Below are 14,849 nucleotides of genomic sequence, written 5' to 3'. Positions count from 1 at the left end.
GATTTTGTTAATAATCTTTAATTATTATTATTTATTAATTATTTAATTGTAAATTTATATTAATTTTAATTTATTTTTATCAACAATAATCAGAAAAAAATGTTATTTTATAATGTTAATGATTATAAAAACAAAACTGTGATCAAAATGTGATAATCGATCAAATACTCAATTTGTGTTATTTTATGAATAAAAAAATGGAATATATAATAAAGTTATGAATTTTACTTCATAAATATCCTATATAGTAACTAAAATAACAATTTAATAGTAAAATTTGATTACATTGATCATATAGAAGCTAATATGTAGAATGGGTAGACTCGCCCCATACGAGAGATTTGTCAGCAGTTCTATAAAAATATACAGTAACTGTTAATATTTTCTGAAATCGATTTCACAGCTTTAAAGAGGGATAAATAGCTATTCCGAAACACCTATTAAAAGCCTTTTTTCTTTAATATGTATTTACAAAAGTTTGACCACTTGAAAGTTGACAAAATGAAAAACTGGGTAGACTCGCCCCGGTTTGCGGTACTATTCAAACAGCTTCTGACTTACTTCCAGTTGATGTTGAAAATATTTTTGCAAATATTTATTCGTATTTTTATATATATATATATATATATATATATTGTGCGCGTTGAAAGTTTGACTAAATTGTAATTCTCATTTCATCCCATTTGTCCCGCTTTGTCTCAATAAAAATGTGGTCACTTTACAATCGAAGGAGAAATGTTGTGAAGCACGTTTTTTCAGTTGCTGGGCAATATTCACATCAACCCTTTCGCCCACTTATTAGTTCGTTGTTGGATTCTATTGTGAAACACTTGAACATAAATTTTGATTACCATTCATTTCGTTTTTTGATAATAAAAAAATATATATACTTCTATGGTGAAGTTTCGGTTCATCGGGACCCTATAATTCTTGACATATTCACTTCTGTTATGTTTGTTGTTCTTCGTTCGTTGGCATTTTTATCTTTCTGGGTATTTGCCATACATTGACACCGTACATATACATTGGAGAAAAAAAATATTGAATCCTAGTTTTTTGCCCCTCTAATCTCCTAAATATGTTAAATTCTTTTATCAATACAAGTAAGGCAATATGTCGTTTATATTAATAATAATTTTTAAAAAAATACCCTAAAATAATTATATAAATTGCATATAAAATACTAAAAGTGAGTTTTTCTTCTAAGGGTTTAATAATAAATCGAATATAAACTACTTTTTCAAATATATTTTAACATAATGGAGATTGAAGTTTAATAATATCAGAGTTTGTAGTTCTCATGAAATTTCTGATTTTCTTGTTAAATATTTTGTCCTTTACGAAACATCTGAAATTTCAATATTATATAAATTAATCGTGTACGCAGAAAATTACTTTTAAACCACAAATGCTAAGACAGATATTTACTCAGTGAAAATTAAACAAGGATTAGAAGTTTCTGCTATTGTCTCACAAATTTCAGAATTGAAAAAAAATTTATGGTTCTGTTTTGGGTAAATGAAACAAAATATTATTATTTATTTCTTTAAATATTTTTTCTCTCTTCTATAAGATATATTTCTTTTGTCTTTTATGCCATTCTCAATTTTTTAATCGTTATATATTTTTTTTTAATTTGCTGTTTTGTTTGCCCTATTTAAAAGTAGTCTGGGTCCTTTATGTTGTACCACAAAAATGACCTGGTTTTTTTTCTTCAGTCCAACACTACGATTTCTGCAATTAGCTTATGAACATAATGCAGCATCAAATACAATGAAAATATTGTAAATGAATTCTAAATACTTTTTGTTAGAATTGTATTTTAATGCAAAAAACTCATTTTGGAAATATTACAAAGAGGAATGAAATCATAATATATACGATACAAATTTGCTTATACTGACAATAGAAAAAAAAATTTGAACCCATAATTCGAATAAAAAAAAGTATAAAACTTTGGACAAGCACTTCATTTCCATTTATGCTTTTGATTTTAACAAGCATAATATGTCTAACAAAATAAAAAAATAGTTTCTCTAAATTTTTACTTTAACTTGTATATATAATTACATTACTTAAATAATTTTAAAAGTAATTAGAAAATAGACTTGGTGATGCTTTAATTTAAATTAAGCATTTTTTAGAATATTTTATTCACATCAATTTATTTTTATATCTAAAATATGATATCTTAAAAATTATATATTTATGTTTATTTAAATAAATGCAGTTTTCCATTTGTATTTAAATGTGGAAAATTTTTATAAAAAAACTTAATATTCTTTCATTTGATTCTATTAAAATTAAACTATTTGCATAAATAATAAAAAACTTAACTTTTAAAAAGATTTCATTTTAAAAGAAACAGGTGTTTTTTTTTACGGGAAAAAAAATGGTTTAAACCGCATTCGATCGACGGATTCGGATTTCTGGCTCCCGAGATATCGGGGGGAATCCGCAGTCAGGGAAATATGGTCAAAATTTAAATGAACTATAGAGAAATAAAAATACGACTTTATAAAATTGAATGACTTGAAAACAATTTCACTGATTTCGTCAAATTTCGTATTTTTCCATTTAAAATTTTCAACCTGCAGAATGATGTAAAGATTTGTATACCTAACGATCGAAAAATTTTTCGACTATAAGTTAATTAAAGTATTATTACAAATTATTTATATACTAAAATTATCTTTGAATGAGCAAATTTTAGTATTGTGCAAATTTTTTTCTCCGATTCGTTTAAAAAGTTCTCCAGATACAGCGAAGTACGCAAAGAATAAAATTAACATTAAAGGTTTATTCACCTTTCGACTGCTTTCTTACCTAAACTGTTGGAAGGTCAGTACCCTATTTTCCAGATTGAAAGCTAACCCCCCCCCCATTTTTTTGATGTCAAGTTTGCCGAATTAAAATTGTGCTCATTCAGAGAAAGTAGAGTTTTTTTTGTCTAGTTTTTAACTTAAAATATCACTTGCTTTAAATAGTAAGTATATTTAAAGTTGCTCCTCAAACTATTAAGATTCTTTGGAACGAGAAAGACTGATCATTGGATCAAAAGTTATCTAGGGCTTACACTTTTTTTTAAACACTGTACTTTAACATGGTAGATTTAAAAAGCAAAAAAAAAAAAAGTAAACACTTTAATTAATTTTATTTTCAATATGACGAATTGTATCCATTACAAATAAATAAATAAATTCTACAACATATTATTATCTTTTTTTAAAAGTGTATTCATTAATAATAATTATGTATGTTGAAAATTATCTTCCAAAATAAATTATTTAAAAAAATGCTTTAAATAATTCTTGATTATGCCAAAATATGTTTAAAGTTCATTTAGGCTGTAGTTTAAGGTGCGTTCAATAAAGTAAGTTAAATTAGGTATTGATATTATATCTGTGTACTATGAATTAAGATCTACTTAGTTAAAAAAAAATCAAATTAAGATTTGAGCTTATTTAGACTAGATTAAGGTATGCAAATTGGATTATATTTTAAATACATTTTAGATTTAGACATATGTGCTCAAGATAATGTGTTCTAAAATAAGTTAATCTAATATGGCAGATTAGTTTAACTTATTACAATAACAATAAAAACCTAATAATTCATCTTACTTTACTAATAAATGACACATTTAAATTGCGTTGTGAGCTTATTTAGGTTGTTGATTAATTGTGTGCAACATTAAGAAAAGTTCTCTATAAATCCAGTAGCGAACTACAGGGAACTTTTAATAAAAAAGAAATCTACATCTCGCAGGGGTTAGGATTAGAGTTTATTTCTGTTGTTGGGGAAGTTGTTTACCAATGTCCACTAGGCACTTATCAATTCTCATACTCTGTTGCGACCTGAAACTTTGCCGCAGGTCTTCATACGCACACAGTTCCCTGTGCTCTCTGTATCTGTTAGCCATTTCTACTACTTCCATCACCTACAACAAAATGACACCTCATATCAATAATTAAACCCTATTTTGTAATCTACTTATGACAATCTATACCAGGGGTGGGCAAACTTTTTTGGTCGAGGGCGAAAAAACGAGGAGGAAAAGTTTGGTGGGCCAAGTAAAAACTTCTAAAGTAGAAAAACGATATGCAAGTTTTAATTTAAATATTTAATGAGATGAATGAAATTGCGATTTCACTTTTAAAAGTTCTTTATATTGAGGTTCCAAGTGAGATGTATTTATTTTAATGCTCAAGGTTAAATGTTTGTCTGTTAGCCTACTTCTGAAATGATTTTTTCAAAAGTTTATAGTTGAAAACACTTGCTCACACTTATAAGATGAAGTAAACATAGCAATGATTTTCTGGGCATGAAATATTAAATTTGGGAAACTAGCTGATTTATCTAGTAATGATTTGTAACTAGTAATGATTTGTAAAACTCTAACTTTGGCATGTTTAGAAACAACTGCTTCAGATGGCGCCAATCTACGGCTATTCTATAAAGAACGTTTGCTTTCAACATTTTACAAATTGAAGCTGCCTATTTCCATCAATTTTTGTTTTGTAGAACAAAAATAGAGAAAGTAAAAAGATCATGCATCAATACTTTGTTAAAAAAGTAAGAACAAAAATAGCTTTATACGAAGTAGACAAGAAAATGGATATTTATTGTTTATATTCGTCACTGATCGGCAAGTTAAAATTCTATCCGCGGACCGGGAAAAACCTTCAGGCGGGCCACAGTTGGCCCGCGGGCCGTAGTTTGCCCATCCCTGATCTATACTAATTACCCACACTTTTTCAAAACGTTTTTTGCATAAAACTGTGTCTTGGTACAGTTTCCGGATATGTATTTAAAACTTTTCTGAATTTCCAGTAGATGACAGCAATATACACTTAAGCATCTTTTTGCTCCAAAATAGTCGCTCGAACAATTCGAAAATCATTGTAATGTCTCTAGTTCTTACTAGTCAATTTGAGACAATTCTATGCTAAGTATGTGTAATTTTGTTTCCTTCAAGTAATGAATGGTGAATATTTTAAAAAAGTGTTTAACCATTTATAAAAAAAAAAAACAATTTATAAACATATTAAAAGGAATTTGACAGAAAAAGCGAAAAGTTAAAATTACTTCTAACAAGTTGGAGTCAACCATTCATTCTCCATCACAATCTTTTGAATTTTTTTTAGTAAACTAATAATTGTTACCATAATTGCACGCTTAAAAAAAATTACCTATTGCCACATCAACTTTAAGTGTGAAGTTCGGTTTTTATTGTTGAGATCACTTAAACTTAAAAGATATGTACAAGGGTCATAAATCATAGTGGCACAGAAAGATGAAAAAATATCGAGCATGCGCAAACAAGATATTGGAGCAGTAAGCTACAGCGTAAAATCGTCACTCCTAAAAGGGGCATCCCCCTTAAAGTGGACGTTTGCATTATTTGTGGTAAGCTATCCAAGTGTTGGAAAACAGCGGGTTTCTAGGTCTGACTTGTTGATTTCGTGATCCTTTCCATAGATCATCGATGGAATTAAAGTTGAGCATCAAATGGAACGTTGTTGTGCTTCATCGCTTTGACATCAACACCTTGCAAACGGCATCTGATAGATCGCTTTGCTGATCATTGAATATTGAAGAAAGATAATTTAATTGAACACGTGCATTTTAAAAGTGTTTTCCAGCTCATAGAGTGGCTTTTCCGGAGGTGGGAACCCATTTTACATTTTATATGAGACCCTTAAGATCCTTTTCACTGTGATAAAGTTTTTTAAAAAAAAAAATTTGAAATCTGACCTTCCAAACAGCATAGGCAAAGAGTCCACCCAGAAAGAGGACAGCTGCCACAATGAGGAATGAGAATCCTAGAAAATGAGAGGCGATCTTCATGTGCTCCAGTAAGGAGTGGAACCCTTCCCTGGATTCCAGGGTGTAATGAAGGGTGATGATGATGATACCAGAAATTATAAAGAAGCCGCCGAAAGCCGATCCAGCAACGCACAGCTCAGCTCTCGGGAATCGTCTCCTCCATGTATCATCATCCTCAAGATAACAAGTAATGACCTCTTCTGTGCTTCTATCACTCATGGTGTCCATTTTAACTGGAATCCTCAGATTTGAAGCATGAATCCTAAAAGAGTTCAGAACCAAGACGCTTATTTTATTTGCAAAAAGTGTAGACGATCATATTTTAATAACTGCTAAGCGAGCGAATTAAGCACGGGTCGCAAAACGATCCGAAAAGAACTGTGAAAAAAAATTTAGGAGTTAACGAGAGATAGGGAGCTTGTGTTTTTAGCACCTTATAAATTATAAGAAAGGACAACAATTTCGTTATTATTAACTACAACGATAGATACTGAATAGGATATTATGTCACGATATTACGATATTATCGTGATAATTGATACATTTCGTTTGAGTTAAGAACATATCGAGGCCAGTGAAAAACAATGTTAAATGGAAAAAAATATCGCGAAATATCAATATAGTGTGGCATTCAAATTCAGAAGTCATCCAGCTCTAGTATCAAAGCTTTTATGTTATTATGTAACTGGCGTTAAACAGCTGACCCGATTCTGATTTTAGCACTATCATGTTCAACCCTGTATTCTTATAATTTTGAACCGGATCCAGAAGATAACAAAGCTCCCGGATCAAGTATCGTGACAAAATAGCCTTTTTGAAGAACTTTTGGTTACATGTAGAGGAAAACTACGTAAACTCCCCATGGTTAGCCTGACAGCAAGGGTATTCTAACCCATAATCCGTCTATCACTTAGGATATTTTATGTCAGCACTGTGGTCAGTGTGATCCTGGATTAGAATTAGTATCGACCAGGCAACGCTGAGATTCGAACCAGGGTCACCTCATAAGAAGGTAAGATTATCAAAACTGAAAAAAAATATCTTTAGTGTGTTTCGCGCTCTTATATAGCTCATTATAGGTTTTCTCATACATGGTAAATTATCTATATGGTCACTCCTTATGCCTTGTAATTTAAACCCTATCCAGAAAATAGCCTGTATTTGCAGAGGACTTTTTAACAAAAATTAACCTATATATTTGCATTATGTGGAGAAGAAAACCACGGTTAGTTCAGCATGGTGACCCATAATCCGTAAGAACAGTTCAACACTTGGGTATTCATTTTAAATGGAATCTTAAGAGTATGAATCATAAAAGGGTACGAATATAGTTTGAAGGTATCTTTTAAAAATCGCAGTTTTCATAATTTGAATTTTATTATTATATTGTTAACTTCTTTTTATTTTGTCTGTTTCTGTTGGAAAAGAGTTCAATGGAGATACTTATTGCACCATTTTGTAAACTCTTATTTGACGGTGAACTTTTAATTGAAATTAGAGCACAAGATTTTGGAAAATGCTCAAAATTTAGATTTACGATAAATTCATTTTGGTAATTTAATGGTGAGACTCTGCACTTAAGTGGAGAAGGATTAAAACTTGAACGAAGTTAAAATTTGAGCATTTTAGTCGGAAAGTGAACAAAATTTAATTTTCTTAGCTATAATAAGGGCTTGAATTCGACTCCATTAGAGACATAATGAGTGGCAGTAATATTAAGGTGTTAAATTCTGATTGTAGAGTCAATAAATGTTGACCATTCAACTAGCTCCAGTCGAGATATAATGAACTTTAGAAACTTGGAAATACACTGGTTATCATAAATTAAGGAAAATTCACAAAAATCGCGATAACTCAAGAAATTACACATGGAATTTTATGAAACTTACCCACAATATACAACACATAGTAAGGTATTAAACAACATAAAAAGAAATTATCAGACATTAATAGTAGTATAGAAATTAGCACATGTATAAAATAAACAAATTGGAAGTATCGGTTTGCAATAGAAAAAGTACCTTTAATATGGAATATGATTGCCTCTAGAAGCAATACAGCACAAACAGCGATGTGTGATGCTTTCAATTATGCGGTCTATCAGTTCAATAGGAAGTGAGAGCCATTGCTCTTGTAAAGCAGTTGCAAGCGTGGCAAGGGTCTGAGGGGGCGGATTGATGGCAGATACACGCCTCCCTAGAGCATCCCAAACGTGCTCGATAGGATTCAAGTCCGGGGATCGAGCTGGCCACTCCATGCGAGTAATTGTTTCCTGTTGAAGATAATCATCAACAATGCGAGCTCTGTGTGGTCTTGCATTATCGTCCTGTAACAGGAAGCAATCACCAATTGCCCCGGCATATGGGCGCACATAAGCATCAAGGATGTTGTCTCGATAAACCTGAGCATTCACGGTTCCCCTTGGAAAGACATGGAGGTATGTGCGCCCTCCTAAGGATATGCCTCCCCAAACACAGACACTGCCTCTTCCGTATGCATCTCTTTCACGGATGTTTGATGGATGATAACGGGTCCCAGGTTCTCTCCATATCAAATAACGTCTACTGTCACTTTCTAGACTAAACCTGGACTCATCCGTAAAGAGAACAGGCCTCCATTGATCTGACGTCCAGTGGACATGTTGTCGGGCCCACTGCAAACGGTCTCTCCTATGGCGTGATGTGAGCGGCACGCAAATGGCTGGTCGTCTCGCATACAGACCACCTTCGTGGAGCCTTCTGCGCACAGTTGACGTTGACACCAACCTTCCGGTGGCTGCAGCAAGAGAGGATCTAAGATGTGTCGGAGTAGCGGTTCTATTCCTGCGTGCACTTAATGTCAAATATCGGTCATCGGCACTGGTCGTAACAGTTGGCCGTCCTTGACTGAACCTCCTAGATGCCGAATCTGTGGTTTGAAATTGCCTCCAAAGTCTATGAACCACAGATGGACTCACATTTAGCCATCTGGCCACTTCTGATTGACTCTGCCCTGCCTCTAGTCTCCCGATGGCTCTCCATCGTAGTTCTTCAGGCAAATGATGCCTAGAGGTCATTATTACGAATTGGCTATCTCAGATTTTCAATGTCGCAATCACAGTAAAATTTGTGTGCTTTCTCTCAAACTTGGACTTTTATGCTCCAGGCAGATGACGTAAGCCGAGTGCAGCGCCACTAATTTGCATATTGCAATTTTACTCAGCTACTCTTAGTGGACAACATATGCAAATTTTGCACGGTTTGGCTTACTTTTGAAAGAGTTATCGCTATTTTTGTGATTTTTCCTTAATTTATGATAACCAGTGTAGACAGAATTTTAATGGAGGGGGATAAATTCTGCTGAAGTGCCATCAGGCATGGATGTCTGAGTTCTCGAGCTAGTCGAAAAGTGGTCAAAATTTCCATGGATCAGTGTATAGCCTTCCAATGAAGTGAACCGAGTTTGAATCCCAGTGATGGCACTGCTCGATACAAATTCTGCACCTGGCTCGCACTGAGCACAATGCTGACATAAAATACCCTCAATGGTAGACGAATCAGAGTGCTCTTGCCGTCGGGCTAACCGTGGGAGGTTTTCGTGGTTTTCCACTCCATGTAACGCAAATGGGAGTTAGTTCCATCAAAAATTCCTCCATGAAAGCAAATTTATTCCAATACTTGATCCAGGAGTTCCCTTGTCTTCTGGATTGGGTTCAAAATTGCAAGGCTATGGAGTTAAACATTAATAGTCGTAAATCTAAAATTGGTTCGGCTGTTCAACGACGGTTATAAAATAAAATATAAAATTTACATTGCAAGATAACACATTCGTATAACATGAAAGCGATTCATTAAAAGGACTGGAAAAACTTTAGAACTCTTCCAGCAAATGTTTATACAAACTCGCCCTCGCTGAAAATTTACGTCAAACAATCTCACGTGGAAAGAAAGCACGAAAAATCCTCACTGTCAATCCGACAAGAAAAAGGGGACTTTTAGTTCACTTCTTTAACCAGGACTGGCACATTTAAGAAAATAACTTAGAAACCATTTTACATAACTTAAGCTTAAAAAATAAAAAATACAAAAGAAGAAAAATCGATATGTGGATGGGAATTGTTAAACTCCCAAACGATTCTTACTTAAAAATGTAACCCCAAAATTGAAGTAGTTTAAAATTGGAAACAAAAAAAAATAATAAATAAATCCGCGTAGCGTCAACACATTAAGTATTCGCTACACTGTGAAAAATATTGTTCCAGAGTTACTACCATTTTTTGGTGTTGAGGTGTACTAAAAATTTTTGCACTGCATGTAGTCACATTTTTCATTCACTTTTTAACGATTATAATTTTTTTATTCATTAATTTTTTGTTTGTTTGTTTACTGACAACACATATTTTCATGTTCATTATTAGAATCAATTTATGCAAAAAAATTTCATTAAAAAAAGCACATTTTCAGTATTATATTGCACTAATTCTTTTACACAATTATTATTTTATTTTTTTGCAGTTCTGTGATTAAAAGAAATGTATTTAGTTTATCTCAACATCGAAAACGGTGGCAACTATACACCATTGCAGTGTACACACAGGCTCCAGAGCGTTCTACTAAAAATAAAACAAATTATAGCATTTATTTTTGAGCGAAACCTTGACATATTGTTGCGCTAATAAGTATAGTACTAATTTTATAACTAAAAAAGGGGATTTTTTTAAAAAATGAAATGAAAGCTAAAACTTAAACGTATTGCAAATTTAAAACTCAAACTATGGCTAATGCCATAGAAAAAATTGTATCATGTCAACTTATCTGTCCGAATATTTTTAAAAGAACGAAAGAAAAAAAAAAGAAGAAAAATAATTTCAATGTATAGCAAAAAAAAGAAAAAAAATTGGAAACTATATTGATCAAACTTAAGCTAGTGTTCAAATTGGAATAGAACTTAAAAGTAAATTTTTTGTATCATTTACTATATTTAATTTTTTTCATTATTCCCATTTAACCCTTTGCATTTCGAGTAATTTAAAATTCTGTTTGAACTAATTGAAGCACTAAATCATCTAAAATACATAATACAGTATTTGTAGATAAATTTCTTAAAATAATGTGGTTATTAATTATTAAGATACAAAAAGTTTTAATTTTAGAGTGGTGACTGTTGATAGCTACATCGGAGTGTAAACTTTCCCATGCTGTCTTTTTGACCACCTGTTCATTAACCATTTCATAGCCACCCATTAAAAACCAGTGATCTGTTAAAAAATTTTATTCTGCAAAATATCGGTTCCTTTTATATTCAGCAAACGTTGTTTTACTTTCAAAATTTATGTGTGTTATTTTTGAAAATTTTGTTTCAAGCGTCGCGTGAAAATGCTCAGTGCAGATGAGAAAAGGTGTAAAAAATAATAGAAATGAAATATTAAAAACACTTACTTTACGGGTGTAGTAGAGAGTTGTGACATCTTTATGAAATATTCACAGCGTCACTTATATGGATTCACCCTAATCCTATTAACCATAACCGTTCCACAAATGGAAAAACAATCGAGAGACCGAAGCAAACATAATGTAGAAAGGAGCGGAATTTCTATTCGCCATTTGCGATCAAATGTTAAAGGCTGGCTAATAAGTTTCATTTTTTTAAAGATCCGCAGGGGATACATATAACATTGAACTACATATAGTGCTTACATTATCGTGCCTTTAAGAAAAGACGGCGATTGGAAAAATTTGATACCAAGCGATTGCATTTTTCTTCTATTTAGAACCAAAACTGCTGACTCACCCCAACTCTTCCCATCCAGGGCCTGATTATCGCCTAGGCCCAATAGGCATGGGCCCACAATTCCTGAGGGTAAAGGTTGGCTAGCTTTGTGTTGGTTTGAGTACTAAATAAAAAAAATAATTATAGCTTACAGGGCTCGAAAAACTACCCGTCCGCCCGTCCTCGGCTGTCAAAAATTTCTCTCGGGCAACAAATTTCTCGAATCCGACGTCCGCGCGGACGGCCATTTTCCCGTTAATGTTCGTGATACATTTTCAATTTTTGTTATCTTACAAGAGTCTTATAGCGCCTCACTTCTAAAATGACCCTCTAATCTAAAAATCCCGTTAATTCTTTTATTACTGAATAACGTAATCTTAGTAACTACTAATTCATTGTGCAATTTACATAAATGCTTGTAATAAATAAGAGAAAATTATATTCTCATTTATTTAAAAGCTACGGGTTAGTTTCAAAGGAGGACGGGTACATTGTTGGACAGGCCGTCCTCGGGGACGGGTAAAATTTCTGATTTTTTTTTAGCCCTGATAGCTTACAATAAAAAGTAATTCAGTTAATCAGTTACTTTTAGCAGAAATCGCTGATTTCAGTTGTTTGTGGTCCCCTAACTATTTTTATTTTGATCTATCATTGTTGTGTTGTTTTATATTTTGCTTTAATTTATAGATACAACATAAACTTTTTCTTAGAAAAATAATCTTCAATTGTCTGCTTTCAAAATTTCTTAGAATGTTTCTCTTGAATCATGCAGTTCAATAGATTCTTTTTTATTTTTAGGACAAATTAAATTATTTAGAAAATGTCTTGTAAGGGGCCCGGAAAATTTGGTGGGCCTAGGGCCTGAATTTGTTTTGATCGGTCCCTGATCACATCCGAAACCTTCTGGAAACATTGAAACTTTAAGACAACCTTATTTTGAGCAAAATAAAGCTAGTTTTTAACGCATGGTCGAAGCATTATTATTGTTTTAAACATGTTTCGATTTCTAAGTTCATTGTTGTTGGGGTGAGATGTTCTTGTTTTTTCCAGTTGCACCATCTGTAAATACGAATTCGACTTCCTGCCACACCTATACGTCACACCCGTTTATAGGGCCCATTCCGATATATTAATGTCAACAACTGCTTGGAAATTTTTTAAACTGTCTTTATTTTATCTACAAGTCATGTCAGTAAAAATTATTGTAAATCAATTTTAAAATCACTTGACAAAGCATAAACTTTTCTACCACTTTGTATATTAGAGAAAACCCCATTTAAACTGGACACGTTACACAACCCAACCTTCATACTCAGCTCTTGTCTGCTAACCCCATTGTTTTCGCATCAAAAATTTCAAGATGGGTGAGATCTAAACTAGGACAGTAGTATGTACATAACCATCATGGATGTAATTTACAAAAATGTGAAAACTATTCTACTTGAGAGATAAAAATATACTAAGATAACGTGGATACTTCATAGTCCATTAAAAATAGACTTAGGAAAAATTAAAATCCAAGATTTTCACAGATAAGCATATTTTACTCCCCCTTATGCTTTTTTTTTCTAGTAAAATGGGGATGAAGAAGAATTGAAACTTTGCAAAAAGGCAAGTTGAGTATTGTTTCCGTTATATTTTTTTCTCCGCGGAATCGAGTGACACCAATCTCGAGACAACCTGACTAATAGTTTATAAGTTATAAAAGGGTGTAATGCACAAATTTTGAACTTGTACTTATTTGCGCATCTGATAGCATAAACAAGTGAGGCATTGTTTCCTATGTATTGGTTTAGGTTGAATCGAACTATGAAACAAAAACTATGCAACAGAAACAAAGAGTTGAAAAAAGAAGCTGTACAGCAGAAAAATGGAACTACGCAACAGAACAAATAGTTCATAAGTTACAAGAGTTATTACGTGTTACTTTTGAAACGTGCAGTGTGCAAAATATAAAACGGTCCACTGTGAATAACTTTTGATCTAATGATCGGATCTTCACGTTCTAGGACTCAATCTTAAAGGTTTGAGGGGGTGACTTCAAATATGCTAATTAATTATTGTAGCGGATATTTTGAGTTATGAAATCTGACACAAATAATAATAGTCGAAAATATTTTGAGTTGTAAGGTATAACATTTTCACACCATTTAAAAAAAGGCAATTTTAAATAGCAAAATACTAAATTTGGGCGAAATTGGTCGAATAATACCTGAAAAATCGATTTTTTTTCTTAAAAATTAATTGAATTTTAAAATTCAATTTCTCATGAACTATTCGTCCGATTTCGATCAAATTTTGTATTCTATTATGCAAAATTACATTCTTCAAAATGACGTAAGTTACATTCCTTACAATTCGAACATTTTTTTTACTATAATTAAATAAAACAATGAAAAATACTAAATTTATAAACATTTGCATAGATTTACCTTTGGTTTATAACTGCTACATTGAAATTACATACATTTGCAGGCTTGCTTGCTGAGTTCAGGTTTTAAATCTTTGACCAGTAGAAGGAAAGATAGAACAATTTAGAGAAGGACGTAACAAAAAATGCATCCAGGGATACTGCGGGATTCGTACCCGCCACTTCCACGCTTCGCACAGCGCCTGGCGGGCTATACCGCTTGGGCAGGGAGACCCCGAATTATCTCTGAGTAAACGAACTTTATAATTGTGTGCAGTTTTTTTTATTCGCTTGAAAAATTCCCGAGTTATAAGGTAATAAAATTGACATTAAGTGGCTCAAACTCATGCTCTAATGAGCATGAAGATTCGATTATTACATCAAAAGTTCTTCAGAATAATCCACTTTTTTGCTCTAATATGCTGATGAAGAGCAGGGCTAAAGAGAATAGAAGGGCTAGTTCACTCCGCTCTTAGAGCTGAAGCTACGATTTCCCTCCTCATGACGTCACTGTGTCCACTCATCTCGGAGATCGCAAACAAAGATATTGTGATAACTTTGCATCTTTCTCTTTGTAAAAAGTTATACTTTTCTGGTTATTAAAAAGTTATACTTTTTCTGGTTATTAGCCTTCAAACTTTACGTAATTAACACATTATTTCCGTTCATAAACATAGTTAAAAAAAACTTTCTTGGTTATTATATTAAAAAAAATACCATTTTAAACTTATAAAAATGTTTTGCTAGTTGGTGAAAATGACACGATAAATACTTTATTTTAAAAAGTTCAGTTTTAACTTTAACTATTAAGAAAAATGAAGGCATATATCGACACTTTTTTTATCTACATATTCTTTTATAA

General features: G+C 32.4%; 1 protein-coding gene across 3 annotated transcripts; it reads right to left on the bottom strand.

Moving 5' to 3' along the window:
* Nucleotides 1–3,135: 3,135 nt before the first annotated feature.
* Nucleotides 3,136–14,362, bottom strand: LOC107439054 (uncharacterized). 3 transcript variants are annotated; one of them, XM_071187108.1, is made up of 3 exons: nt 14,010–14,362; nt 5,758–6,091; nt 3,136–3,940 (listed from the first exon to the last, which is right to left on the bottom strand). In XM_071187108.1, the coding sequence occupies exons 2-3, from the start codon at nt 6,055–6,057 to the stop codon at nt 3,785–3,787; spliced, it is 456 nt and encodes a 151-aa protein (XP_071043209.1). In that variant the 5' UTR covers nt 6,058–6,091; nt 14,010–14,362; the 3' UTR covers nt 3,136–3,784. The 3 variants fall into 3 exon arrangements, with proteins under 3 accessions (XP_071043209.1, XP_042905323.1, XP_015907005.1); XM_043049389.2 differs by lacking the exon at nt 14,010–14,362 and adding an exon at nt 11,505–11,611; XM_016051519.3 differs by lacking the exon at nt 14,010–14,362 and adding an exon at nt 11,247–11,367.
* Between the last annotated feature and the right edge of the window lie 487 nt (nt 14,363–14,849).

The sequence above is a fragment of the Parasteatoda tepidariorum genome, chromosome 10, assembly GCF_043381705.1.
Source record: "Parasteatoda tepidariorum isolate YZ-2023 chromosome 10, CAS_Ptep_4.0, whole genome shotgun sequence".
NCBI classification, from domain to species: Eukaryota; Metazoa; Arthropoda; class Arachnida; order Araneae; family Theridiidae; genus Parasteatoda; species Parasteatoda tepidariorum.
The sequence above is the reverse complement of the archived record's forward strand: the minus strand, read 5'-3'. Positions and strand labels throughout refer to the sequence as shown.